Source organism: Psammomys obesus, unplaced genomic scaffold, assembly GCF_907164565.1.
Source record: "Psammomys obesus unplaced genomic scaffold, mPsaObe1.curated_primary_1811, whole genome shotgun sequence".
In the NCBI taxonomy this organism is placed as follows: domain Eukaryota; kingdom Metazoa; phylum Chordata; class Mammalia; order Rodentia; family Muridae; genus Psammomys; species Psammomys obesus.
The window spans coordinates 2002499-2030468 of NW_026596034.1; the positions used below are offsets into that span (position 1 = coordinate 2002499).

Genomic DNA, 27970 nt, shown 5'->3' on the forward strand with positions numbered 1-27970 from the left:
TGAGTGGCACACTAGCTGTAGCTTCCATTTAACTGTCACAGCCATCCCCTTCTGCTACAAGTGGTAGCCAGGGAGGGTCCTCGGTGTCCCAGGGGAGGCTGAACAGCTCAGACCCCAACACAACTCAGGCAATTTAAAGCCAAGATAATTTGTGCCCAGCACCTCCCCCAGCTCTTTTGGAGGGACAGAGCTATGGTTGTTCTGGGCCTCCTACCTGATAGCAGCCTGAAACAGCTGGTGTGTCTGATAGTGCCTGAAAGAGAGCTGGTGCCAAGTCCCGCCATTAGCACCGTTGCTGCTGTTTGTTGGGGAGGGTAAGGGATGAGTGGCCAAGATGGGGGGCCAAAGGTTCCCAAAGACCTTTCCCAAGAAATCTATCCTTCCTGGTCCACCCCCCAAGGAGAGAGACTTGAGACCAGACCAAACAGGCCTTTCAGTTATGGGGGGGTGGGGATGGTGTCAGGACTTTTCTTTACTGGTCACCTGACCCCTTGACATCTGGCTTAATTTACACATAGGGTTGGTTTTCAGGGACCAGTTCCCAAACAAGCCAAGGTGAAGTCGGCTCCCTTGAATGTGACACACACATCACACACACACACACACACACACACACACACACACACACACACACCCCTCCCTTGCCTTGCCCTGGCCTTATCAGTGAAGACAGCCAATCAGATGAGGGCAGACAGGAGCCCTCCAAGAATCCCTCCTAGCCTCATAGCCCATGAGACAGAAGAGGGAGAGGAGGCCTGAGGCCCAGGGTGGACACCAGCCAGCCATGGCCGCAGCTGAGACTGTTCTGCCCTCCATCAGCACTCTCACCAGCCTGGGCCAGTTCCTGGACATACAGGAGGACGTCAAGGTGGGCCAGTGTGGAGCAGGTGGCCCTGCTGTGACCTAGGGCGCAGGACTGGGGGGAGGCCTCTGTCTTACTCTAGTATCCTCCTCTGCTCAGGTGTTTTGTTTTTGGGTTTTTTGTTTGTTTTGTTTTTTGCGTGCGGTGGGGTGAGGTGGGGTCCGAGCCTGGCTTGGGGGTGCTGGTCTAAGGGTCTGATCAAGGTGAGGCTTATTTCTGTAATAAGAAGCTGATTCTGAGCTCAGTACCTTAAGGCTCAGGGAGGAAAAGTCCCAGAAAAAGGTGTCTTGGGATTTCCAGGCTTTGAAATTTAATCTAGTTGGGATATGTGAAAAGGCCAGGAAGGGCTGGGGAAGAGCGCCAAAGCTGCCCCTGACCTCCCACTCAGAACTCTGCAACCCCTCCCCCATCCTGAACGCTGGTTTTGGTAAGTGTCTTATCTGTCTCTAGCCAGACCTAATGGACTTGTCAGGAGCTGAGAAAGAGGTTAGGGGAACAGTGTGGGGAAGAGATAGGCACGCAAACCCTAGACCAACCTGGCCCAACGGTATTTCCAGCCCGGACTGCATCAAGGCCAGGTACCCACTGCCTAACATTCAAGCAGTGCGCTCCCCCACCCCCCTCCAGCAGTGGTGGCGCCACGACCAGACGCAGGATTTGGGCCCTGGGCCCCCCCTTCAAGTGAGTGTGAAATCGGAGGACCCGCCAGGAGAGGACGAGGATGATGAGAAGGACATGACCTGTGCCTGGGGTCCGGATCTTTTCCTCACAAACTTTCCAGGTCCCGAGCCGCCTGGCACTTCCCGGACCTGTGCCCTGGCGCCCAGCGGAGGCCCAGTGGCACAGTTCGCGCCGCCGGAGCCTCTGGGCGCTTATGTGGGTGGCCCAGGGTTAGTGACCGGGCCTTTGGGCTCAGAGGAGCACGCGGGCTGGGCGCACCCCGCCCCGCGAGCCTCAGCCCCTGAACCCTTCGTGGCCCCAGCCCTAGCCCCAGCCCTAGCCCCGGGACCCGCGCCCAAGGCGCAGCCGGCTTTCTCTGACTCGCGAGCGGCCTCGGCAGGGGGCTTCTTCCCGCGGACGGGGCTCGCGGTGCCCGCGGCTGCCGGGGCCCCCTACGGGCTGCTGTCGGGGTACCCGGCGCTGTACCCCGCGCCACAGTACCAAGGGCATTTCCAGCTCTTCCGCGGGCTCGCGGCGCCTTCGGCGGGCCCCGCCGCGCCCCCTTCCTTCCTGAATTGTCCGGGACCCGGAGCGGCGGGCACCGACCTCGCGGCCTCCGCGCTCACAGGAGACTCAGGCCTGTCCCCGGGAGCCGCGCCGCTCAAGCGCAGCCGGCGAGCGCTGGCGGGGAAGAGGCTGGCGGCACACACGTGTGAGCACCCGGACTGCGGGAAGAGCTACACGAAGAGCTCGCACCTCAAGGCTCACCTGCGCACGCACACAGGTAGGTCCGGACCGCAGCCGGCGGCCCCGGGGGCGGGAGCACGCCGGAGGGTGGTCAGAGGCAGCTAAAGGCGGCCCTTGAGACACGGGGTCAGGTCTAGGGGGCCGATGCTAGACCCAAATGGGGACTGGCGAGTCCCAGCACTCAGGAGGCAGAGGCGGTGGCGATCAGTGACTCTGAGGCCAACCTGGTCTATTGTAGTGAGGTCCAGCAGCCTTTGATACAGAGTGAGATCCAGTCTCCAAAGTAAGTAAGTAAATAGGGAAATGGGTGTAGACAGAGGACCTGGGGAACTTCGGGGTCTCCGGATTCGAAGGCGACGTGTAAGGCCTGGGTTGGAGGTGGGCCCGGGAAGAGTAGGACGGATGAGTGGCCCCTGGGAGGGCACAAGCTTGGAATGCCCGAGCTCAGGGCAAAGCCAGTGTTCACGCTGCGGGCTCAGGCTGGGAGCATCTGGGACCAGGAGGTTGAGGCACGGTAGACTCGGTTTCAGGGGCAGCTGAGGGGGCCTAGACATAAAGACATCAAGCGGGCTGAAAGAAAAGGAAATGCCGGGAGGCGGGCATCCGAAGAGAAACCGGGTCATCCGGGACTGGAAGGCAGCTGTGTGCCCGCAGCGCAGCAGGGCCCACACCGGGTACATAACCGGGAGAAGGGAATCAGCGACCGGGCCAAGTTCTCAGACAAGACAGGACATCAGCGAAGGCTCTGGCGGCGCAAGGAATAGCTGGGACACCGAGAACACGCCAGGTCTCAGACAGGGAGCTAGTACCTAGGAGGCAGGACAGAGGCCGGACACGAGAAAGCTGCAGGTGCAGAAAAGGGTCAGGGCCACAGCGGGCAGGACTGTGCAGGCTGGATGTGTCGCCTAAGGCCTGGCTTCAACTGTCAAGCGCGCCCGGAGCTGGGCAGTTTGGAGGGTGGTGCTCACAGCGCCCTGTCCTTCAGGGGAGAAGCCTTACGCCTGCTCCTGGGACGGCTGCAGCTGGAAGTTCGCCCGCTCTGATGAACTGACCCGCCACTTCCGGAAGCACACTGGACACCGCCCCTTCTGCTGTGGGCTCTGCCCACGAGCCTTCTCACGCTCTGACCACCTCGCTTTGCACATGAAGCGTCACCTCTGAGTGATCCTGCGCAGGGACTGGGGGGGAAATGAGTTTTCCAGAGGACGGGCCGTTATTGGACTTCCGGCCCCACAGACCCACCCAGACCAAGAACTGACCCTTAGACCATGCAGAGGAGCCCTTGACAGAAGCCTCACACGTTCCCCGGGGAACCACACAGAAACAGATGGCCCCACACACCCAGCAAGACAGACCACCAAATAAATCATCTCACACGGACCCTTAGATCGGTGCAGGAGTGACCGGGAGTCCTGGAGCTGGAATAGGGGAGACGCACCAGAGTCTAGAAGAAGGCTTCATGCTGTGCCCGTCAGCGAGGTTGTCATGGTTACCATAAAATTCTTCAGTATAAAACAGTGTTGGCCTCACTGTAGTATGGGGCTGGAAATTAGGAGGGGCATTGAGCCCCCAACAGGTGATGCGTTTTCTGTATGCACACCTTCTAAAGGTCCTAAAACTTGGTCAACTTCTGATGGATGACACCCCCAGCCCCCTCCCACCCCAGCAGTGTACCCTTCTCCTCCATCAAGATCAGCTTATACAATCCAGTCATGTGTTGTGGAGGAGTAATGACAATTTTTATCTGTCCCCCCCTTTTTCTTGAGACGGGAACTTACTGTGGTTGGCCTGAAATGATGTTGACCAGGCTGGCATCAGCCTCACAGAGATTACTCTGTCATCCTGCCTCTGTCTCCCAAGTGGTTTTTTTCCTTTTGTTTGTTTGCTTTTTGTTTTTTGAGACAGGATTTCTCTGTGTAGCCTTATCTGTCCTGGACTTGCTTTGTAGACCAGGTTGGCCTTGAACTCACAGATATCTGCCCACCTCCATCTCCCAGAATGCCAGGGATATATGGAGAAATCCTGTCTTGAGAAAACAAAAAAGACTGGGTATGGGGGCACACACCTGTAATCCCAGTGCTCTGGGAGGCATCGGCAGGCAGATCTCTCTGAGTTCAAGGCCAGCTTGGTCCACAAAGCCAGTCCAGGGCAGCCAAGGCTACCCAGGAAAAACAAAAAAATAATAAAAATAAAAATGGGGGGGGGGTGGCGGTGAGGGTTGGAGAGATGGTTCAGGATGGTTCAGATGGATGTTCTTCTGGAGGTCCTGAGTTCAATTCCCAGCAACCACATCTATAACCAGATCTATAATGAGTCTGGTGCCCCTTTCTGGAATGCAAGCAGAACACTGTATACATAATAAAGAAATAAAGAAATAAATCTTTTTTAAAAAGCATGGTGGTATAGGCCTTTAGTCCCAGCATTCAGGAGTTAGGTGGATATGGTGCTTGTTTTTAAACTATTTTATTGGGGTTCCTTAAAGCCTTTCCCTTAGAGGGGAGAAGGGCCGCAGACCCCTTTACTTCTCCCAGCCATTTAGGGTCAGTGGGTTCTTTAGGGCTATACCAACTCTGTGAGTGGCAGACTCAGGCAGGACTCTTCAAGCCACTGCACCCCGGAGCATTTTTCTCTGTCTGCTCCAGACCACCACACTGTCTGTCTCTGGTCTCTCCAAACTGCCACAGCCACAGGCCACCACCACATGCCAAGCTTTCTCTTTCTGGGCTCTCATATTTATATCCTCAGAGCCCTAGAACAGGCCTCTCTCTGTGTCACACAAGGAAGGCCATTACCAGCTGGCAAAAGCCACACCCCACCAGACAATTAACAGCTATGGACATACTATAGCCCAACTAAAATCCCATGTTTAGGATTAAAACAAAAACATATTTACATAACCTAACTGAGTTTACAAAGAAACCAAAACTTTCATTACAGGTGGGTTTCTTAAGCTGGAGGCCAGCCTGGTCCACGTAGGGAGTTCCAGACTAGCCAGGGCTATGGCGGTACAGGTCTGTAATCCCACAGTTTGGGAGGGGGAAGCAGAATGACCAGGTGTCAAGGCCTGAGCCACATAATCACATCTGTGGTAGAAAGCTCAGCCGTCCCTGTATTCCTGCCTTGCTGCAAACCAAAGTGACTCATTCGGAGTACCCAAAATAAGATAAGTACCTAAGAGCCATAGTTCTGACATCTAGCTACATCTTCTACCATCCTTTTAGATTTAAATTACAAAACAAAGATTCAAAGATAAAGTTCATAGCAACTGAACTTTGAACTCCAAACATAAGATTCTTCTGTGGAAATGTAATAACTATTTGGGTCACAAGGGTGGGAAGACAGGTCTCAGTGATAGAGACTAACTATAAGACGATTAGGAAGTTTTCCCTAAAAGGTGAGGTATGAGGGTCTCCATTCTTATTGTCATAACTTTTACACTTGTGGTTTAAATGTGAAATTTATCCTACATGCTCATGTATTTGCACAGTTTTCTCTAGCTGGCAGTGTCATGAGTGTGTGAGTGTGTGAGTGTGTGTGTGTGTGTGTGTGTGTGTGCGAACGTGTAGAAGACTTGCAGAAAGGACAGGGAAAGGGTGCAGAAGACAGTGCGGTTAGGTTAGCAAGGGTGACCCAGCTGAAAGTGGCAGCCCATTCACACCGGGAATCCCAGCACTTGTGAGGCTGAGACAGGAGGCTGATAAAATAGAGGTTATCCTGTGCCACAGAGTGAGAGCCTGTTGAAAAACAAAGCCTCGGGCAGGGTGGCTGGAGAGGTGGCTTGGTGGCTGCAAGCACCTTCTGTTCTTCCAGGGCCCTGAGTCCGGTCCCCAGCACCCACACAGTGCTCACAACTACATGGACGTCCAGCTGTCTGGATCTAACACCTGTGGGCATCGTCCAGCACTTGGTGTACACAGACGCACACACACAGAGACACAAAAATAAAAAATTTAAAAGCTGGAAGGATAGCTCATATTTATATAACCCCAAAGAGTTGAGTGCTTCAGGCCAGCCCAAGCTCAGTGAGTCCCTGTCTCCATAAGATGACTCAGCCTGTAGAGGCTCCTGCTGTCAAGCCTGTGCCCCGAGTGTGAGCCACAAATCCCACGTGATGGAAGGAGAAACTCCCAGTGTCCTGCCTCTGCATGCTGTGCTCATACAATTCCACATATAATCACACATACAATGTGCTTGAGCACCTCTGTGCCTTGGGATTTACCACCTTGTGATTTGGGTGGTAAAGTCAGAAAGATCCGGACTAAAATTTAAAAACAAAAACAACTCCCTGAGATGTAGAAGAGAAAAAGAAAGGCAGATTTGGCCAGGCGGTAGTGAATCCCAGCACTCTCGAGACAGAGGCAGCGGGATCTCTAAATTCCTAGTTCAAAGCCAGCCTGGTCTTCAGTTTCAGGATAGCTAAGGCTACCCAGGGAAACGCTGTCTCAAAGAATACAGAGAATACAAAAATACAGAGAAACAAAGGTTTGTTCCTGATTCAGAAACTTGAAACACACACACACACACACACACACACACACACACACACACACAAATAATAATAATAAAATAAAATTTAAATTTTTTTTTTAAAATCAGAGGTTGGAGGGCCTTAGAACAGTCACGTGACAGCCAATGGCTATGCGAGGGGCGGGTGGGTGGAGCCCATCCGGAGCTGAGTGCGCCCGGAGCGGGAGGGCGGGGCGGCGCTGAGGGGCGGGGTCCGCGGCGTGCCCAAGGAAGCCCGCCCCCGCTCCGGGCCTCGCCCGAACGGCCTCAGCCCTCGAGAAGCCGCGACGCGTCTCGGCAGACTTTAAGGGAAGTTAGCCTGGACCTCGTGACCCGGCTGTTCCTCGTCCGGCCGCGGATTTCATCGCTGCCTCGCCATGGCCTTGCCGGGCTCGCTGCTGCTGGCTGCGCTGCTGTGGGTCCCTGCCGAAGCCCTGAGCTGCTACGGGGACTCCGGGCGGCCTGTGGACTGGTGAGCAAGTAGCTGCCGTTCGGTCCCCGCAGGCTGCGTGGGCACCGGAACGAAGCGCCTCCCCGCAGGACCTCAGATCCCCTCTCCCCGCTCTCCAGGTTCGTGGTGTACAAGCTGCCGGCTCACAGCGCGGCTGGGGATAAGCCGCGGGAGGGTCTGAAGTATAAATACCTGGACCAGAGCTCCGAGGGTTGGCGTGACGGCGTGGGGTACATCAACAGCTCGGAGGGGGCCGTGGGCCGCAGCCTGCTGCCGCTGTACCGCGGGAACTCCAGCCAGGTGACAGAGCGCCTCCGGAACCCCGCGGGGGCGCGGGGGCGTGGGGGCGCGGGGGCGCGGGGGCGCGGAGGCGCAGGGAGTGAAGTAGCCTCTATGCCTTCTCCTAGCTGGCCTTTCTGCTCTACAACGACCAGCCTCCTAAGTCCAGCTCAGCCCGGGACGCTGCCAGCCGTGGGCACACCAAAGGTGAGGCTTGGACTAGTGGTCGCGGAGCCTTCCGGAAATTCTTGTCAGTTTACCCAGACTGGCCTTTGGCCCTGTGAAACCTCGGCTTCCTGCCCGCACCGCTGTAATCCCCAGCCATCTGCCTGGTTGCAGGCAGCAGGGTTCCCCGAGCTCCTCTCACCGCCTCCTTCTGGTTCAGGTGTCCTGCTCCTGGACCGAGAAGGGGGCTTCTGGCTGATCCACAGCGTGCCTCGCTTCCCAAGCCCCGCCTCCTCCGGCGCCTACAGCTGGCCTCCCAATGCTCAAACCTTTGGCCAGACCCTTCTCTGTGTGTCCTTCCCCTTCTCTCAGTTCTCAAGGATTGGTGAGTAGAATCCGGGAGGTGGGATACGCCTCAGACTCCCTTGAGTAACCGGCTCACATTTCTTCCTCTCCTTGTCTCTTCCAGCTAAGCAGCTAACCTATACCTATCCGTTGGTCTATGACCACAAGCTGGAAGGCGTCTTTGCTCAGAAATTACCTGTTCTAGAGGAAGTGATCAAGGGCCACCATGTCCTCCAGGAGCCCTGGAATAGTAGTGTAATCCTCACATCAGCAGCTGGGGCCACCTTCCAGAGCTTCGCCAAATTTGGAAAATTTGGAGATGGTAAGCCCTGATTGAGGGGTGAAGAGCACTTTCTTTGTAGAGGAAGGTCCCTGCCATCCCCAGGCCTAAGGGCTAGCCACATTTAGAGCCCAGATGTCTTTGGGAGTCAAATGACAACCATGAGCAGCAAGCAGCCAACAGACCAGTTGGGCAGATGGCACATGTCTGTAATCCCAGCACTGTGCAGGCTGACAGGAGTTTAAGATCAGCCCACAGACCTAGGCTCAAATATTGGTTTGCAGATGTGTAATGTATGAGATGCCCGAGCTTGTTTACTCATCTTAAAAATTAGGGTATAGGTGCTTGCATCCCTTAGTGGGTTGTGAAATAACCCACCATATATTCCTTGGTAAGGACTACCTGTTTTTGAGGGTGGTGTGAGGGAGGGGACAGGCTCTGTGTACCTGGCTGGTCTGGAACTCACAGAGACCCACCTGCTTCTGTCTAGCCCTCAAGTGCTGACTTTAAAGGCTTGAGCCACCATATCCTACTTTTTCTTTTGAGACAAGGTCTCACTGTATTCCAGGCTGGGCTCCACCCGAGATGCTCTTGTTGCGACTGTCTTGAGTGTCAGGGCTGCAGGTATGAACTGCAGATTGGCCTGACCGTTGATGAGGGCTCTTTAGGTTCCTGTCTTTCCAAAAGAAGAAGGCTGGTCTAAGGAGTCTAACGGGCCTTCACCTCGCTCTTCCTCCTTCCTCCACAGACCTGTATTCTGGCTGGTTGGCAGAAGCCCTTGGCACCAACCTTCAGGTCCAGTTCTGGCCAAATTCTCGAGGCAGCCTGCCTTCCAACTGCTCTGGGACCCATCAAATCCTTGATGTGTTGCAGACAGGCTTCCCTGGCCCATCGGGACCAGCTTTCCTGGCCACAGAGGACCACTCCAAATGGTGTGTGGCCCCTCGAGGGCCCTGGGCCTGTGTGGGTGACATGAATCGGAACGAGAGAGAGATGCACCGAGGAGGGGGCACGCTGTGCAGCCAGCTGCTTGCCCTTTGGAAGGCCTTCCAGCCCCTGGTCAGAGCCTGGAAACCCTGTGGACAGGACAGCTGACCGAAAGCCAAGCAGAGCAAAGAACTAAGACTCAGGGACTAGCTGGACAATGGTGGTGCACGCCTTTGATCCTAACACTTGGGAGGCATTTGGGAGGCAGAGGCAGGTGGATCTCTGAGTTCAAGGCCAGCCTGGTCTAGAGTGAGTTCCAAGACACCCAGGACTACACAGAGAAACCTTGTCTCAAAAAAAAGAAAAAAAAAGGGACTCCTTTGGACTTGAGTTTGTTTGGGGGTCTGTTTGGTGGGTTGAACAAGCACTGTGCTGAGCTACAGAGAGCTGCCCTGGCTGTGAATCTGAAAACCAGTTCAGCCCCTTTCTGCCCGGAGACCTTGATAGTACCTTACCTTTTGCTGCAAAATGGGCGTCACAGCGAATGTGTCTAGAGGTTAATACAGGCAGCTCTGCATGGACACTAAGACACAGACCAGTGGTGGGGCTTACCGTCCTACGAGGTCTGCCTAAAGCTGTTACCAGGTGAGGAACTGTCAGTGGACGGGACACAGGAAGGCCCTACCGGAAGCCACATTTCTACTTCCTAACCAGCCAAGGCCATCCCCTTCCCGAGAGGAAACGTGAACCCCGGAAGTCTCAGGCAGCACGGGCACTTTATTTATATGTGTACATATGTATACAGGCATGTACAGCACAGGATGAAGGCCTGCTCTGCTATGGGCCTAGAGATGCGGGGCTGGGTGCCCCGTTTTTGGTGAGGCCTGCGGGGGTCGCAGCATCAGCAGGACGCCCGGAGTTCAACCCTGCTTCAGGCTTGCTGCCTTGGACCGGAAGGGAGGCAGGTGAGGCTGGAGGAACTGCACTGCGGGCCACATTCTTTGTGGGGACTAGGGCTGGAGTCTGGGGGTCGGGAGAGAGCTTGGGGGAGGCGGGCTTGGAGCGAGGGCCGCACAGCGTGGTCCGCTCTTCCACCTCCTCCAGCACCCAGCGCTCCCGGCCCCTTGGAGCGTCCGGCACCTGGGGCATCGGGGCTACAGGTTCCTTCAGTCCCTTTGAGTCTGTGCCCAGAGGCTGGGGTGTCTGGGCCTTGATCCCTGGCCGGGCAGGCTCTACAACGATGGGCACTGGGGGTGGGCCGGCCTCGCCAGAGCTGCTGCGCCGGCCTGTCTCGTGTTCCTGCACGGGGCTGAGTGCCGCCTTGGCCAAGGCTCTGGCCACCCCAGCTGGGCCATCCTCGGTCTGCACGCTCTGGTGCCTCGTGCAGCCCAGGTCACGCTCCAGGGTCCGGCTCCCGGGGGTAGTCGCGCGAGGGGGCGTGCAGGCCTCTGCACCTCCCGGGGACTCGTCCTTACTTGACGCCACCGGCCTGGGGGCCGCATCGGGTAGCAACGGGTCCGCGCCCAAGCTCAGGGGCGATTCCTGGCGGCCCAGGCGGCGCATGGCGACCTGCCGGGTCGCCCCGGGGCCCTCGATGGGAGGCGTCTCCCCATCGGACTCGGCGAGGCTGTGCAGCGCCAGCTCACCGTGGAAGTCCTTTCGGAACTCCGGGTGGCCCACTTCGAGGCTGTGTTTGCGCAACGCGCCCTTCTTGTCTGCTCCCAGCGAAGCCCCCAGCTTCTCCGCCGACTGCACGCGCTTGAGCAGCGGCGAGCGCGGCGGCTCCGCGCTTTTGGGGCGCGGGCGCACGACGGGCGGCGACGAGTGCAGCTTGGCGGGGAAGCTCTGCGTGGTGTGGGAGCTGCCCACCGTGTGGCCCGGCAGCGGGGGCGGAGACGCCTGCGTCGGCGACGGCGTGTGCGCCAGCGGCGACAGCGGGATGTTGCCGGCCGACTTACAGCGTGCGGAGCGGTACTGGCGGTGGAGCTTCGGCGACAGCCCGTGCAGCGTGCTGGGCCTGATGTGGTGTGACGCCGACGACGCGGGGGAGTTGGGCGTGCTGGAGGCGGGGGAGCTACTCTGCGACGAGGCGCCTGCAGGCCAGACAGGGCGCAACAAGCGTCCTGAGCACCTCGGTGCCACAGGACCCTACCCCGCGCAGGCGCAGAACCTACCTAGGTAGGCGGAGTCGGGCGTGGAGCGGTAGCTGTGCGTGGGAGAGCGCGCCGGTAGTCCGTGCGTGGGCGAACCGGGAAGGCTGTCGCTGGACGACAGGGACCGGTTCAGAGAGGACAGCGATCGGCTGGTGTGCAGCAGGTTCGACTGTTTCGTGATCTTCCGGAAGAGGGAGCTCCGCTTCTTGCTGGGGGATAAAGACCAATGGCTCACCCCGTCACCTCACCCCTCTTAACTCCCGCGCTCTGGGGTGCCCTCTCCCCTGCTCTGGACAGCCCAGGAACCGCCTACCCCTTTTTTAGCACTCCCCTTTCCCTACAACCCACCTATCAAAGCAGAACGCTTGGCTCAATTCGGTTTGGCTATGCGCACTCCTTGCGGGCCAGGGTACAATGCAAAAAAGAAATCTGGCTCCTCCCGCACACCCCGACACGTCTCTTTCCACTGCAGCCCACCTGATGGCTCAGTTCGCGCCCTTCACTGAAGCGCTGGCTAAACCCACTGATCAAAGCGGTTCTGTCTGCTCGCCTTCCCCTTCCTGTCCCCGCCCCCGCAGGTCAAGGGTAGTTCTTGCTGGCCTAGATCTCGCTGTGTAGAGCTCACCGCAGAGATCTACCTGCTTCTTCAGATCTGGGATTAAAGGCATGTGCTGCTACCCCCAGCTGTCAAAACCGTTCTCTCTGGGGCTGGAGAGATGACTCAGTGATTATGAACAGCAGCTGCTCTTCCAAGGACCGGGGTTGGTTCCCAGCACCGCCATGGTACCCAACAACCACCTGTCACCCTAGCTCCCGAGAATCTGGCGCCCTCTTCTGGGCTCTGCAGGCTCACATAGGGTGCCCATAAACAAAACAGTAAAACGCTAATGCAAGTTAAAAAAAAAAAAAAAAACTAAAAGAAAATAAAACTGTTCTCTTGCAAGGACTTGACCTCCTCTTGGACAGCTAGCTCATTAGCCTGTAACTCCAGCCCCCGGGATTTAACCAACACCCTCTTCGGGCCTTCATAGGCAACTCCAGGCATACGCACAAACAGGCACAAACTATGCATAATTCAAAGGAAATCTCTTCAAACTTAAATAAATAAGCCTTTTCTCTTGGATCTGTAGAGATGGTATGAAGACCTGGGCTCCAGGCACAGCCCGTTCACACGCACATGCGCGCGCGCGCGCGCGCGCGCGCACACACACACACACTCCTGACCCCACCCTCTCCCTTAGCCCTTCAATTCTAGAAGAGAAATTGGAGCCGTGCCTCAAATATAACAAACATTTCCAAATACCCACACCACATGAGTCCCATATGATTTTAAGGCCTTGTGATTTCAGAGCCGAGTTGTTTAAATCTGCTCTAAGAGTCACAGAGGAAATCCTGGGAGTGAGGACGCATCTGTACTAACTCACCACCACCGAGTAGCACCTGTCTGTGCTTCTGTTTTTCCTTACTACACAGGCCCACGGGCCTTTCATAAACCGCAGAGAGCCTCTTGCCGTAGTTTCCCAAGTGCTGCAATCGCAGGGACACCCTGGGGCTGCTTAGCTGTATTCCACTTGGTAGTAACCTTTTTGTTTCTTTTTGGGTTTCATCTCTCTGTATAGCCCTGGCTGTCAAACTCACTGTATAGACCAGGCTGCCCTTGAACTCAATCCTTTTATCTCTGCCACCATGCCCGAATTTGTTTTTTCCTCGAGACAGGGTTTCTCTGTGTAGCCCTAGCTGTCCTGAACTCACTTTGTAGACCAGGTTGGCCTTGAACTTACAGAGATCCCCCAGCCTCAGCCGCCTGTGTGCTGGGTTAAAGGCATGCATCACCACACCCGACTTCCTTTTTCTTTTTTTTTTTTTTAACAGTGTCGAAACTTGGGGACTGGGGACTGCTGGAATTAAAAACATGCACCACCTTGCCCAGTGGAAGTAATCTTATCCCATCTCCCTAGTCCTGTTTGGAACAGGTCTAACTTGCTCAGGGGCTAACCCACAATGCTTTTAAGTAGTTTCCTTTCCTGGCTCCTCCCACTTTCCCAGACCCGGGTTTGAACCTGAGTCTTTGCTTCCCAACCTTCCCACCCTAGATACTTTTCCTTCTGTTAGTGTCTGCACACTTCCTGCTTTAGCCCATTTCTAGAAGGATAAGCCACTTAGGGTCCGGCCCACCTCTCTTGGCCGTCCTTAGCGGAAGGCCTCTTGTTCCTTCGAGCCATTTTGGCCTTGTAGCTGCTGCGCCTGGCAGGCCCTATGCGGATGGAGGTGTTTTCGAAGGGTGTGGTGGTCACAGCTACTTTGTTGCCGCTCTGGGAGGAGGGAGGGAAACCCGCAGGTTAGAGGAGGCCGGGTCCTGCCCCACCCTCCAGCCGTCAAAGCTCTCCCCTGCACGCACCTTCAGGATCAGCTCCACCACCTCAGGGTGCACCATACCGTGGACAGGCTCGCCGTTCACGTGGGTGATGAGGTCCCCAGCACACAGCCCTGCCTCCTGGGCTGGGCCTCCCTCCTCCACGTGCTGTAGGTGGGAAGACCCACGGGGGCATGAGTGGGGGACTGAAGAAAGAGAGCTCCACATTTTGTTTATTTTATTTGGCATTGGCTTTTTATGGAATAGTCATCATTTTCCCCGTTGCATAGATGAAGAAACGGGTTAGAGAACTAAGTGAAAGAGTAGAGTCACCCAGACTGCACTGTTCACCCCAGGAGCCCGCCCCCTCCCCAGCCCACAGACTCACCCAGACAATATGGTGGACACTGTAGACATCTGAGTCGCCCATGTAGACACGGATGGCTCGAAGTGTGAACCCGTATTTTTTGCCTGAGCGTTGGATGGTGATGGGGGAACGGAGGCCGCTGACAGCTGGCGAGTAGTCCCGGCTAGGGGAAGAGTCCCTTGAGGATGGATTGGAGGAGAGGGATCGAGGGGACATGGGGCTAGCCAGGGGTGAGCCTCCGTGTGGGTCCACTGCAGACACAAAACCACGGTCAGAGATCAGGGCATACCTCCCAGGGTCTGTTCCTCACTCCTCAGACCCACAACAGGTTCTCCACCCTGATGGCAGACAGCGAGGGCACACTTCAGGGAGCCCCTTCCCTGGCGCGTGGCGCCCAGCTTCACCTGCAGGAATCATGACAGACAAGGCTGTCGCTGAGGCCGACTTGATAACTTTGCCTCCAGTTCGAGCTGGTCGCTTCTCCGCAGCAAGATCCCCAGACAGCTGCTGGTGCCTTGCCCTTCGCAAGACCAGGTCATTGGTGGCCCTAGGGCCTGATGGGTCTCCATCCTTGGAGGGTGGGCCGAGATCCGCTGGCTGTGAGGAGCGCTCAGCTGGAACAGAGCGCAGGAGCTGTCAGGTCAGGGGCTTTTCCCATGCTGTTCCTATTCCCCGAACTTCCCAAGCAGGTCACAGATACCTGAGGTACAGCCTCTGGCACAGGAAAGCACCACTGCCCTTCTGTTTGGCTGAATGCCAGCCTAGAATAGTGAGTGCTCTTTGGTCGGTTGGTTGTTTTGAGACAGGGTCTCAGGAAGTATTTTTGTCTATTCTAGAACTCACCGGGCTGGCCTCAGTCACCTAAGATCACCGCAGGCCGCCCCTTGCCCGCTGCCTCCGAGCGCTGGGCTGCCCGCGTGTCAGCACACCGGGGGCCGGGCTCTTTTCTTTTGTATTTATTTTTATTTTAGGAGTGAGTGTTTTGCCTGCGTGTATGTCTGCGCACCGCGTGTGCAGTGCCTGCAAAGTCGGAAGACCTTGGACTCCCTGGGACTGGAGCTATGAAGGGCAGTAACCACCCTGTAGGTGCTGGTAGTGGAACCTGGGTTCTTTGAAAGAGCAGCAAGTGCTCTTAACCACTGAGCTATCTCTCCAGTCCCTAAGTGTGCTTAAGAAAGAGAGCGAGCCGGGTGTGCTGGCACACGCCTATAATCCCAGCACTTGGGGAGGCAGAAGCAGGTGGATCTCTGTGAGTTCAAGGCCAGCCTGGTCTACAAAGTGAGTCCAGGACAGCCAAGGCTACACAGAGAAACACTGTATGGAAACACCCAAAAAGGAGGGGGGAAGGAGGCCTAAATTCTGGGTGCTAAGCCACGCCCCCAGGTCCCCACTGGAAGATTATAGGTAGATCTCTGCCCCTGAGCCTCACCCACCTACCTGGTAAGGCAGCCTGGTACTGCTCACAGATCGGTCCTGAGAGCGTGCATACCCTGTGCCACGTATATCAAATGGATGCTCAACAGATCGCCCCCGGGGGAGACGCAGCTAGAGAGGGCACTCACTGGCTTCGGGTTCCCCGGGCGTGGAAGTGCCCTCGCCTTGAGCTGCCTCTCTGGGGACGCGCGTGTCCAGTGAGCTGGGGGGATCGGAGCTGGGCCTAGGCGGCCTGCGGAGTCGGGCCTCGTCTTCGTCCTCCTGAGGGGCGCTGAAGCGGCTGGGCTCCAGCAGCGCCGAGAAACGTCTGCGCGCTCCCAGCGGGGGACTGGCCTCCCCCTCCAGGAAAGTGGCTTCAGACGCCGAGAAGCGCTTACTGCACAGAGGGGACCAGATCAGAAGGAACACCCCATCCCACCCCGCCCTGGGCGTCTCCACGGCCCTGCTTACATCTCCGGGGAGCCCCCTCGCCAGGTCTTCTCACGCAGAGTCAGGCCACCCAGGCCCTCCCTCTTGCCGGCCACCTTCTCCTCCGGGCCCTTGGTGTTCGGATCCCGCTTGCTGGCTCCTGACGCCGACACAGGGGTCTTGGGCTCGTGCTGCGACAGCTGCTCCATGCTGCTGTACACCTGGGAGTAAAGTGGGAGTAAAGTCTCCGGGAGCCGCCTGTTCAGCCCTGCATTTCTGCCGACAAGAACCCACATGCAAAGTCAAGCCTGCCTTGTTGTAAACTCGCGCGGTCCAGCTCTCTACCTACCTGGTCTTACAGGCCTTCTCTAACTTCTGTCTGCCAGGGGGCATCCTTGTGTAGATTTGCCACGCCCCTGCGGTCACCCTCACGCTAACCCAGTAGACCCGAACCGGCCTCCCCAACAAGGCCTCTCCACTTCTTAGTTCCCTCTGGTGCTCCGGACCTGCTGGGCTCAGCGCACCTTGCTGAAGCGCGGTGAGCAGGAAGAGAACTGGCGGATCTCCACGGGCTCCTCCTCCGTGGTGTCGTCCTCGTCATAGGAGTTCACATGGTGATACCTATCCGAGCGGGCTGGAGAACCACCGCCTCCTCAGAGCCAGCCAGGGATCAGGTTCTCCCATGCACGCTCCAGTTTGCTCTGGCCTCCTCCCCCAGACTCCCGCCCCGCCACAACTTTCCAGCTTCTATTATTTTTGTTTTGAATACCCCTGCCTTCCCCCACCCCCATCTTCTAGCATGGGTGTTGGGAACAGAACCTGTGTCCTCCATGAGAGCAGCAAAGGCTCTTAACCCTTGAACCGAACCATCTTTCCAGCTTCTATTACTTTTGTTTTGTTTTGTTTTAATGTGTGTGTGTGTGTGTGTGTGTTGTCTACATGTATACCTTTGTACTGCATTCATGCCTAATGTCCATGATGGTCAGAAGTGGGTGTTGGATCCCCAGGACTGGAGTTACAGATGGTTGTGAGCTGCCATGGGGGGGGGGGCGCTGAGAATAGAACGCAGGTCCTCTAGAAGATCAGCCAGTGCCATCTTCCCAGCACCCATTTTTACAGGGTCTCATTGTGGCTGGCTAGCCTGGAACTCACAGAGGTCTGCCTGCATCTGCTTCCCAAGGGCTGGAACTAAAGCCAGGTGCCACTGTGCCCAACTTACGAACACTGTACTATAGCCAAGGTAGCACTGAACTTAGTAGGTAGTTGAGGCTGACCTTGAACTCTCGATAGCCCTGCTTCCCAAGTGCTGGGATGACAGACATCTGCCACAATGTCCAGATTAACTTTTTTTTTTTTTTTTTTTTTTTTGAAATGGGGTCTAACTTGCCCAGGCTGGCCTTGAACTCTCTCTGTAGCACAGAAAGCCTTGCCTTCTTAGTAGCTAGGACGACAGGCCTGCATCACCCGGCCTGACCAACCTTTCTTGTACCGACACACCTCACTCTAAGGCCTCTTCCTTAGATCCCATTCTCTACTCTCACCTGGCATCACGACTCTCCCTTTCCCCAACTTACTGTCGAAGTAGCTGGTGTCATCTTCTGACTCTAGGTGGGGAATGAACTCTGCCTTCTGCCGCAGCAGCCCTGTCCAGTCCAGGTCTCGGAAGAAACTATGCTGCTTCACTTCAAAAGCACCACCTGTGGGCAGAAGATGGGGAGCTACCCAGAAGCCTGCCCAGCAAACCGGTCCTTCAGCCCATCTCCACCGCAGGCCTCAGCTGAAGCTGGGGCAGCGCACTGCTCTCCAGCCCCAGCTGGTGCAGAAGGCCTTACCTGCCCCAAGCCGAACCAGGGGGTTGGTCTGCAAGAGGCTAGATATTAGAAGCTGGGCATCTGTGGGCAGGGCCTCATCCCCTTCAGGCCACAGTATGTCATCTGCGAAGCACAAAGAAGCTGAGAGCTCACCCCCAGGCTGCCCATCTTTCCGTATCCACACCCACCCACCCACCTAGGAGGCACATACCACTGATGACCTGTCCAAAGAGCTCTTCCGGGGTGTCCCCGAAGAAAGGCACACAGCCCACGAGGAACTCGTAGAGGATGATCCCCATAGCCCACCAGTCCACCGGCTTGCCATAGCCCTGGCGCAGGATGACCTCAGGCGCGATGTACTCTGGGGTCCCACACACCTGGGGGCAGGTGGTCAGCCTGTGCCCTGGCCACAGAGGGGGCCTCAAGGGAGAGCTGTGCCCCCCCACCAGGCCCTGGGCCCCTGAGCCCTTCCGGGTCACTCCACCCTTGGTGACCCCCATGCCTGCCACACACCTGTTTGTCCAGGAACTCCCGGGCGTCCTTCTCGATGTGGCCTTCGTACAAGTTGGTGGTGAGGCTCATGAGTCCCATCTTGGAGAGGCCAAAATCTGTGAGCTTGATGTGGCCCATGGACGTGATGAGGAGGCTGCGGGCACAAAGACATAAGCAGGTGTCAAAGGTGAGGTTCTTGCCCTTCAGCCCTGTGTCTTCCAAGGAACAGGGAAGGAGGAGTGAAGACTGCCAAAGCTCACTTGTCCGGCTTGAGGTCACGGTGCACGATACCATAATTGTGTAAGTACTCAAGGGCCAGAACTGTTTCTGCAAAATACATTCGAGCCATCTCCACAGGCAGTGCCCCGATGTTCTTGAGAAGGGTGGCACAGTCGCCTCCTGAGGGTCAGGGAAGATAGTCAGGTAAAGAGGGAGCCGTCCTGATCCAACGCCAAACACACGGCATGCGCTGTTGTTCTGCTTCTCTTGTGCCCATTTTGCAGACGGGGAAAATGCTAGAGCAGGAGCCTTTCCCCAGCCTCAGAAAGAGCTGCACTGTCCTAGGCTTGCCCCCTGTTATCAGTTGCCCTCTGAAATTGGCACAACCAGCCCACTTTCTTCATAAGGACTCAGACTCAGAGAGCGGTATCAACACCCAGAAAGTTGAAGACTGTGAGTTTTGTTTGAAATCAAAGAAAGCATGAGCCTTAACCAGTTGACAAGTGAATCTGGAGGGTTAAGGCTTTAAGACATGTGTTCCTGGCCTCTACCCCGGAGGAGTGTGAGCCACGTGTTAAGACATGTGTTCCTGGCCTCCACCCCGGAGGAGTGTGAGCCACGTGTTGCTTAGCGGAGCTGCACAGAGACCCAGGGCCTTGTGCTCACTCAGCAATGACTCCACCACAGCGCCACCCTCCTGGCCCCTCCCTGGGGGATTCCGGCCGGATGCACTGTACAGACCACAGCACTGCGCCAGCATTAGTATCTGAGTCTGCCTGGTACCGTTCTTCCTTTTGCTTAAGGAGTAGGTGTCTCACAAGGCAGGCTGTCTAGGGATGCAGCAGGCTTATGCTCTTTCGCACGAACATTAGACACAGCAAGGAGCCTGCTGGCTGGTAGCCTTGCCACTCTCCGGTCTGTCAGGGGGAACGAGCACATGAGAAAGTGTGCTATGTGATTATCAGTGGCTTGATAAGAGCACCGGGATGCGGCCACTCCTAAAGGTGGCGGAGGCTTTCCTATCACATAAGCGAATTCATATTTCCTTGTTACATAATAGAGAAAGGGATGAAATGGTTGGGGCACGAATTCCAATACCGCTCAGAAATACCTTAAGACAGAAAGTAAATGTAAAATATGAAGAATGAGTGAGGATAGAAACTATGAGCTTCAGCTAAATATTGTAACTACTTAATTGCTTTTATTTATAATATTTATTATTAACTAAGTTATAAATGAAGCTGGCCTGGAACTATCTTCTACCTGTGAAGGGCTGGGAACATGACTCAGAAGGCAAGCCACTGCCTAGACTCCTGCAAAAAGGCACAAGGCAGGAGAATTCTGGATAGCACACATGAGTTTCTGGGTTCTATCCCTGCAAAAAGTAGAATTATAGAGGAACAAACAGATGGAAAGTTAAAGGAAAAGTGGACGAAGCTACACATCTGTAGTCCCAGCTCCTCAGAGGCTGAAGAAGGAGATGGAGCTGGGAGTTCCAGGCCAGGTTCAGCTACATTAAAGACTATCTGGAGGAAGGGGGTCAAAGATTCGGATGGGTAATGGGTGGATGAGCAGAGAGAAGGAAAAGCATGTAAATAAAGAGATGCCCACGCCTGTAATCCTAACACTCTGGAGGCAGAGGCAGAGGCAGGCAGATCTCTGTGAGCTGGGCCAGCCTGGTCCAGGACAGCCAAGGCTACACGGAGAAACCCTGTCTCAAAAACCAAAAGAGAGGCGCTCCCATGATGGGTATGAAAACAAACGAATTGATGAAAAGATGGATATAGAATGTATAATGAGTGTGTTTACATATTAACAGAATGCAAGGTAACTAAGCCTCCTCCCCCTCCAAAAAACAACAACAACAAAAAGCAAGCAAAAAAATGCCAAACAAATACGACTGATGAACCCCAACACGCAGGAGGATGAAGAAGGGAGACCGGAGTTTGAGCCAGCCTGGCTGCATACTGAGACCCTGTTTCAACACAAAAATAATGCCAAACCAACGATGAGCATAACAGACGGCCAGGACAGTGAGCAGTTGGGAAAACAAGTACACGCTCCACCCTGGGTCAGGGTGTGGCCCGGCAGCGTGGACTGGCGCCCGCACCTTCCACGTACTCCATGACCATGCAGAGGTGGCGCCGGGTCTCGAAGGAGCAGAACATGCCGACCACGAAGGGGTTCTCCGCGAACGTGAGGATGTCGCGCTCCACGAAGGCCTGCTGGATCTGGTTGCGCAGGATCAGGTTCTGCTTGTTGATCTTTTTCATGGCGAAGCGCTGACGCGTGTCCCGGTGGCGCACCAGGTACACGGCCCTGCGGGGAAGAGAGCGAGGACCGGCCGTCACCTCCGAGACACCCGGCCTCCGCCACCCTCCCCCGCCAGAGCCCCGGGTGGCTCACCCGTAGGCACCATTGCTGATGAGCTTGATAGTGTCGAAGTCACTCTCTCCAGGCGGTTTCTTGGCCTTGGAGGCGCTGCCGCGACCCTGCAGGGAAAATGCAAGCCCACCGCCATCGTCCCCACCTTAACCCGGGGAAACTGAGGAACAGAAGGGATGAAAAACTTCTTTATCCAGTCTGCACAATGAGAGGGCAACAAAGATGCCACTTGAATTCAAAATTCTCTGGTGACGTATTTCCAAAGAAAGATAGAAAACCTACAAAATGGCTGATCATAGCACATATACAAAATGTTCCTAGAAGATGGGAGCTGGCAAGTGGCCCAGTGGGTAAGGGAGCAGCTTGCCACCAAGTCTGACAGCCTGAGTTCAATCTCCAGGACAGATGTGGTGGACAGAGAACACGCTGGCTTTCACAAGGGGTCCTCTGACCTCCACACACATACATACAACATAAATACATAAATGCAGCACACACACAGGCGTACACAAACTGACACAAGTAACAACAAATGTTAAATCAAAATTCCTCAGAAACCAACAACAAAGCCTAACAACTGGAAAGGAAAAATGGGGTGGGCGGTGGTGATGCACATCTTTATTCAAAGAGCAGAGGCAGGCGGATCTCTGTGAGTTCTAGGCCAGCCTGGTCTACAAAGCAGGTTCCAGAACAGCCAGGGCTCTGTTACACAGAGAAACCCATATATATGTGGACAAGGTTTGTGAACTGGAGTTACAGTTAGTAACTTACAGCTAGTAAGCTTGGCAAGTCTAACAACCTGAGCTCAAGCCCCAGGACCCACATGCTAGAAGAAAACAAGCTTTCAAAAGTTGTCCTCGGACCTCCAGATGCATTCTGGGGTGTGTGTCCCTCTCCTGGTAAGTAACTAAATCTAATAAAAATGCTTCAAAAAGAAAAGGCTGCTGGGTGTGTCGGCACGCACCTGTGATCCCACCACGTGGGGGTTGAGACAGGAGGGGCAGAAGATGAAGGGTACAGAGTGAATTTCAAGTCATTCTTAGGCATGGGGGAGCAAATCCGGAGATGGCGCGAGGTCAGCGCTGCTGGGATCTGAGGCGTGAACTGAGTGGCCTCTGTGGGTGCAATGTTGTCTTTTTGGCGATGGAGAGGCCGTAAACTAGTTAGTCACAGCTGTCAGCGATGTCAGCGTGCTAAATGCCACCAGATTGTCTACCCTACAGTGTTCTGCAGAGGAGCTAGAGGCAGAATGATCATCCCTAGCACAACCAAGACCAACAGCATGAAAATAAATAAAGTGCTTCAGATGGTGACTGCGGCTATTTGGCAAACATCTGTAGCCCCAAATACTGGGGAAACTGAGACAGAGGGCTCACTTGAACCCCGGGGTTTGAGGTCAGCCTGAGCAGCATAGCAAGAGCCCATCCTAATATTTGCAAAGATTTGTCTTTGTTCGTGAGTTACAGGTGGTTTTGAGTCCTCTGATGTGTTGGGACTTGAACTCAGAGCAGTAGATGTTCTGTCTTGACCTTTGATAGTCCCTTTATCTCAATCATTTTACTTATTTATTTTTAATTTGGGGGTTTGTTTGTTTGAAATAAGGTCTCTCTACATAGCCCCAGCTGTCCTGGAACTTACTATGTAGACCAGGCCAGCCTCTAATTCCCAGAGATCCATCCCCCTCTACCTCCCAAGTGCTGGGATTAAAGGCATGTGCCACCGTGACTACCAATTTTTTAAAAAGAGTGAACTAAGCAGGTGGTGCTGGTAAATGCCTTTTATCTCAGCACTCAGGAGGCAGACACAGGTAGATTTCTGTGAGTTTGAGGCCAGCCTGGTCTACAGAATGAGTTCCAGGACAGCCAGGGTTACACAGTGAAACCCTGCCTTGAAACCACACCCCTCCCCCCAGCAAGGGAAAAAAAAATGGTGAACAGAAAGAGAAGGTGGCACTTTCCAGTACCTGTGAGGGCGAGGAACAAGATGATCATGAGTCCTAGGCCAGCTTGGGCTACACAGTGAGATCCCATTTATTTATTTATTTATTTATCTATCTATCTATCTATCTATCTATCTATCTATCTATCTATCTATTTATTATGTTTTCAAGGCAGGGTTTCTCTGTATAGCCCTGATTGTTCTGGACTCACAGAGATCCACCTGCCTCTGCCTCCTGAGTGCTGGGATTAAAGGTAGGCACCACCAGGCGATCCTATTTTTTAAATTTGAGATCAGATCCCCTGCAATCGCATAAAAGTTGGAAGTGGTGGCCTCTGTGTAACCCCGACACTGAGTAGGGTGGAGACAAGCAGGTCTGTGCAGCTCACTGGAGAGCCAGTTTAGATAATTGGTGAGCTTCAGGCTCAGTGAGACACCTTAGTCCAAACAACACAGTAGAGAGTGACTGAGGAAGACACCAGGAACCATCTCTAATTTCCACCTTTACCTGAGGGCGCGAGCGCACGCACACATGTGCACACACACACACACACACACACACACACACACACGATGAAGGGATGGCTCAGCTGATAAAATGGTGCTCTTCCAGAGGGCCTGAGTTTGGCCCTTAGCATCCACGCCAAGTGGCTTACAACTGCCTATGACTCCAGCGCCAGAGGATCTGATACCCTCTTCTGGCCTCCTTGGACACCTACAGGCGTGTGCACCCACACACAGATGCATGCCCACACAAACAAGTAAATGATAACATTTATGCAAAAGTAACAAAAAGTCTGAGGATGTAGCTCAGCAGCACAACACTTAACACTGGGTTTCACTCTAGCACAACACACACACACACAACTCTTGTACAGAAGGGGAAACTGAGGCTCAGAGTGTGGAACCACGGCATCATCACACAGCCTGGAGGCGACGGCCCCTGGCTGGCCTGACACCAACCCTGGCGGTGCTCACCTCAGAGGTGTCATCTTGCTCGGGCGTGTTGGAGCCCCCGCTGTCCTGCTCCTCCAGGCGGACCACATCTAGGATGAGGTGGGTGTGAGTGCTGCCCAGCTGCTCAGCCCGCCCCCGCAGGCCCCCCACACACCTGGGAAGGGGTCCCGAGTGAGGCCCAACTGCCGGATGATGTAGCGGGGAATGTCAGTTTTGACCAGGTGGCCCTCCTTGGCGTGTCCCTCGGCCGCCTCCAGCAGGTGGTAGAACTCTTCCGGGTTGAATTCCTGGGGCAAGGACAGGCTCAGCTTGCTGTGTCCGCTGAGGGCCGCCCCATCCCCCCACACACACTCACATCCTGAGTAGGCTCTCACCAGGCACTCCAGAAGCCGTGCAGGGCGGGAGATGATGATGAGCAGTTTCTTCACCAGCTGAGTGACGAAGGCCACCTCCAAGCTCTCAGAGCGTTCGTAGGCCTGGGGGAGGGGGAGTGAGGGAATGAGGCTCAGCCAGGCCTCTTTCCCAGACCAGCCTCTTGAGGCCCTGGGGTTGCATGGAGCACAGTGTTGCTGCTGAAAAGGACTGTGGGCACAAGCCCTGCTCTGGTCTACATGCAAGGGAGACCCTGCCCAAAGTACTGCTTTTATTTCTTTATTACGATTGTGTGCGTGTGTGATGTGCACGAGTACAGGTGGAGGCCGGAGGATGACTCAGGAGTAGAGTGTCTCCTGGGGGTGCAAGCGGATCTCCAGCTTCCCATTCTCTCAAGACGTTTATGAAAATGAAGGAGACACACAACTTGGAGCTATAGATGCAGCTTTATCATACACACACACACTCTCTCATGCATGGGGATGGGGGTCAGAGGTTAAAGCACTTTCTGGGAACCCTAAGAACCTGAGTTTGACCCCAGAAACCATGATGAAAAGAGAGAAGTAACTTCCGAAAGTTATCCTCTTGTGTTTGCAAAGTTTTGTTTTGTTTTGTTTCAAGTCAGGGTTTCTCTGTGTAGCCTTGGCTGTCCTGGACTTGCTTTCTAGACCAGGCTGGCCTTGAACTTACAGAGGTCCACCTGCCTCTGCCTCCTTAAATGCTGAGATTACAGGCGTCACCACCGTGCCCGGCTAATAAATAAAATTTTAAATTAAAATGAGGGGCTGGAAATGGCCCAGCAGTTAAGAGCAGTGCCTACTCTTGCAGAGGATACAGGTTCAATTCCCTGTACCCACATGACAACGAAAGACTTTCTGTGATTACAGTTCCAGGGGCAACAGCAGGCAAAACACCCTTGCACATAAAATAAAAAATAAGTCAGGTGTGGTAGCACACCCAATTAATCCCAGACTGGGGAGGCAGATCTGGTCAACAAAGTGAGTCCAGGACAGCCAAGGCTACACAGAGAAACCCTGCCTTGAAAAACCAACACCCCCACCCAAAACCAAACCAAAACAAACAAAAACCAATGATAAAGAAAAGAGTGAGCAAATCACTCTTCTTATCCTTTTCCTGTGCAGGGAGAGGCACTGATAAGGCTGCCGAAGCCCTGAAGACAGATCTAACACCTTAGATCTAAACCTACTGTTGCCTCTGCTCAGCACACACGCCTGGCTCTTTCCACAGATTCCGTCTCACTTCTGTCACATTCTCAGAGAGCCCTCCTGGGAACTGCCGACTGGGCACCCAGTTACTGTTTTGTTTGCCTCCTAGCCCTAAATGGCAGCTGACATCATAGTCCTTCATCTGTTTCCACAATTCCCGATCTGGCATTTCCACCCCAGGAGAGCGGGGATAGGTCTTCTGTGCTGCCGGCTGTCGGCGTTCAGAAAGTGCTGTCGGGAATCCCTCACTTGCATGGGACATTATCACGCTTGCTGTTAGTCACACATTTCATTCATTCGGTCATAGGCAAGGTATGCTTTGTTAGCCAGGCTGGCCTGGAGCTTGGGAGGCCCTTGCCTGAGCTTTGCTAGTGCTGGGATGACAGGTGTGTGCTGCCTCAGCAGGCTTGCTCAGTCATTTAAGCAATCATGTGTGTGTGTGTGTGTGTGTGTGTTGCTAGGGATGGAACCTCACTTAAACATGTTAGGCAAACCCTCTGCCAACAGCCATGCCCCCAGAGTCATTTTAGCAATATTTGCTGGGTACCTGCTGTGAACTGGGCACCATGCCAGGCTTGGGGCTGACACTGGCGTAGGGAAACCAAGAAAAAAGATAAGCAGAAACATATAGAGCAATGGATCGTGTGTGCAGAGTTTGAAATCACACACATCCTGGATGTGGGGCTGCAGATCTGTGATCCCAGCTTCTCAGGAAGCTGAGACAGGAGGATGTCAAATTCAAGGCCTGCATGGGTTCTGCAGTGATTCGAAGGCCAGTTGGTAGGCTTGGCTGTAGAATGCTCCCCTGGCATGCAGAGGCCCTGGCTGGCATCCCCAGTGTCTCATAAACCAGAAGAGGTGGCATAAAACTGGAATCCCAGCACTCAATACTCGGAAGCTGGAGGTTCTGGAGTTCAAGGCCATCCTCGGCTACAGAGCTAGAGGAGAGGCCAGCCTGCTTCACTCCATACCTTGTCTTGAACAACAACAAAACAAAACAAACAAAAACAAAAACAAAAACAAGGCTGGCTGGAGCGATGGCTCAGAGATTAAGAGCACTGGTTGGCCTTCCAGAGGTCCTGAGTTCAATTCCTAGAAACCACATGGTGGCTCCCAACCATCTCTAATGAGATCTGGTGCCCTCTTCTGGCTTGCAGGCAGAACACTGCATACGTAATAAAAAATCTAAATAAAAGGGAGGGAGGATCTGGAGAGATGGCTCAGCTGTAAAGAGCACTGCCTGCTCTTCCAGAGGTTCTGAGTTCAATGGTAGAGCACGTGCCTCAGATGTTTAGGCCACAGGGTTCAATTCCCAGTAAGGTAGGGGGAAGGGCCTAGGAGACAAGCCAACAGGGTGATAATTTTCAGCTCTTCCAGCGGACCTAGAGTGGGAACTACAGCACCCTTGTTTTCCACGTCCCAGTCCCACCCGGCGTCCCGCACTTCGCGGGTGTAGGAACCGGGGGGGTGGGGTGAGGTGATTGGCACTCACATCCTGCAGCAGCTTCTCTAGGTTTTCCTGCAGTTCGTAGAAATAGACTGTGGTGATGAGCCCATCGCGGGACTTGGTAAGGCAGTCTCGGGCCAGTTCAATGATCTGGTGGTGGATGAAGCTGAGCACGCCGTCGGCCAGCGGCAGCACGCTGTCAGGTTCGTAGGCGCGGGCGAAGTCCCGCAGCTTCTCTTCCATCTGCGCGGTGGCCTGAGCAGCGGTACAAGGATGCAAGGCTCTAGGAGGAGGCTGTAGTCGCCCGAGCCTGCGCCGCGCGCGCCGGCCGCGAGGGGGCGCGCGGAGCCCAGGTGCGGGAGCGAGCGAGGGCAGCCTTGGCTTGGGGGACGGGGTTTCGGTCTCACCTTCGGGAACCGCTCTTTGTACACATGGTTCATCATCACGATTTCGTTGTCGTAGGAGGAGGGGGAGCGGCCGGGGCTGCAGTGAAAGAAGCCCACCCTGTCCATTTTTCTGCCTCCGCGCTGCCTGCGCCCCCCACCAGGGTCGAACTTTCCAGCTCACGCACCGTAACCCATCCCCCAGAGGGAGATTGGGTGCCCGCCTACCTGAGGCTCCGAGAGCGGGGACGAACGGCGGGGGAGCGGCGGCCACCATCCTCGTCCGTGATGCTCTCCGTGCTGCCGAAGTGTTTGGACAGAAAGTGCAACTCGTCCACCGTGGGCTGGTAGGGTAGTTGATGCAGGCGCTCCTGGGAGGAGCAGGAGGACTACGGGGAGGGCAGGAGGGCGGCGGCAGTCAGAGCCACCGCGGGGGGCAGCACAGCCGTCTACCCTGGCTTGGGGCTCCCTTTCGTGACCCCAGAGTGTAAAGTTGGAGGCCAGCCTTGGTTACACTGACACCACATCTCAAAACACTAAGGGGTTGGGGAATATTGCTCTGCAGAGCCATCCACTAGACCACAAGATCCTGTACCTCCTGGCCCTGTCTCCTTCCATCATCTCCTGCTCTCCCCTTTGCCCGCTCTGCTCCGTCCCTAATGGTCCCGCTGATCCTTGAGCATGACAGATGTGCTTCTGTCCCAGGGCCTTGGCATTGGCTGTTTCTACGCTTGAGTCATTCCCCTGCCTGGAAAGCTTTCTTTTCCTTTCTTTCTTTCTTTCTTTCTTTCTTTCTTTCTTTC

The 27970-nt window shown here is 55.0% G+C and overlaps 3 protein-coding genes across 3 annotated transcripts in view; 2 read left to right on the top strand and 1 right to left on the bottom strand.

Annotated features, from left to right (window-relative positions):
• The first annotated feature begins 730 nt into the window (after positions 1-730).
• Klf1 (KLF transcription factor 1) lies at positions 731-3637 on the top strand. Its single transcript, XM_055621595.1, has 3 exons — positions 731-868; positions 1490-2306; positions 3255-3637. Exons 1-3 carry the CDS (start codon positions 731-733, stop codon positions 3428-3430), a joined length of 1131 nt encoding a protein of 376 aa, XP_055477570.1. The 3' UTR covers positions 3431-3637.
• A 3297-nt stretch (positions 3638-6934) lies between these two features.
• Dnase2 (deoxyribonuclease 2, lysosomal) lies at positions 6935-9612 on the top strand. The gene is made up of 6 exons (XM_055621597.1): positions 6935-7247; positions 7346-7526; positions 7634-7712; positions 7891-8055; positions 8140-8337; positions 9044-9612. The coding sequence occupies exons 1-6, from the start codon at positions 7153-7155 to the stop codon at positions 9388-9390; spliced, it is 1065 nt and encodes a 354-aa protein (XP_055477572.1). The 5' UTR covers positions 6935-7152; the 3' UTR covers positions 9391-9612.
• Positions 9613-9998: 386 nt separating this feature from the next.
• Positions 9999-27970, bottom strand: part of Mast1 (microtubule associated serine/threonine kinase 1) — a 24529-nt gene continuing 6557 nt past the window's right edge. Inside the window, exons 5-26 of the mRNA XM_055621596.1 lie at positions 27396-27556; positions 27192-27267; positions 26830-27039; positions 24114-24215; positions 23894-24026; positions 23761-23828; positions 20866-20951; positions 20570-20778; positions 18501-18639; positions 18262-18394; positions 17960-18125; positions 17770-17871; positions 17512-17634; positions 16462-16571; positions 15980-16158; positions 15658-15905; positions 14500-14709; positions 14117-14346; positions 13774-13896; positions 13551-13687; positions 11397-11584; positions 9999-11315 (exon numbers count right to left, since the gene is read on the bottom strand). Of these exons, the coding sequence (XP_055477571.1) occupies positions 10060-11315; positions 11397-11584; positions 13551-13687; positions 13774-13896; positions 14117-14346; positions 14500-14709; positions 15658-15905; positions 15980-16158; positions 16462-16571; positions 17512-17634; positions 17770-17871; positions 17960-18125; positions 18262-18394; positions 18501-18639; positions 20570-20778; positions 20866-20951; positions 23761-23828; positions 23894-24026; positions 24114-24215; positions 26830-27039; positions 27192-27267; positions 27396-27556 (4389 nt within the window). The 3' untranslated portion in view covers positions 9999-10059. The remainder of the gene's footprint in view (positions 11316-11396; positions 11585-13550; positions 13688-13773; positions 13897-14116; positions 14347-14499; positions 14710-15657; positions 15906-15979; positions 16159-16461; positions 16572-17511; positions 17635-17769; positions 17872-17959; positions 18126-18261; positions 18395-18500; positions 18640-20569; positions 20779-20865; positions 20952-23760; positions 23829-23893; positions 24027-24113; positions 24216-26829; positions 27040-27191; positions 27268-27395; positions 27557-27970) is intronic.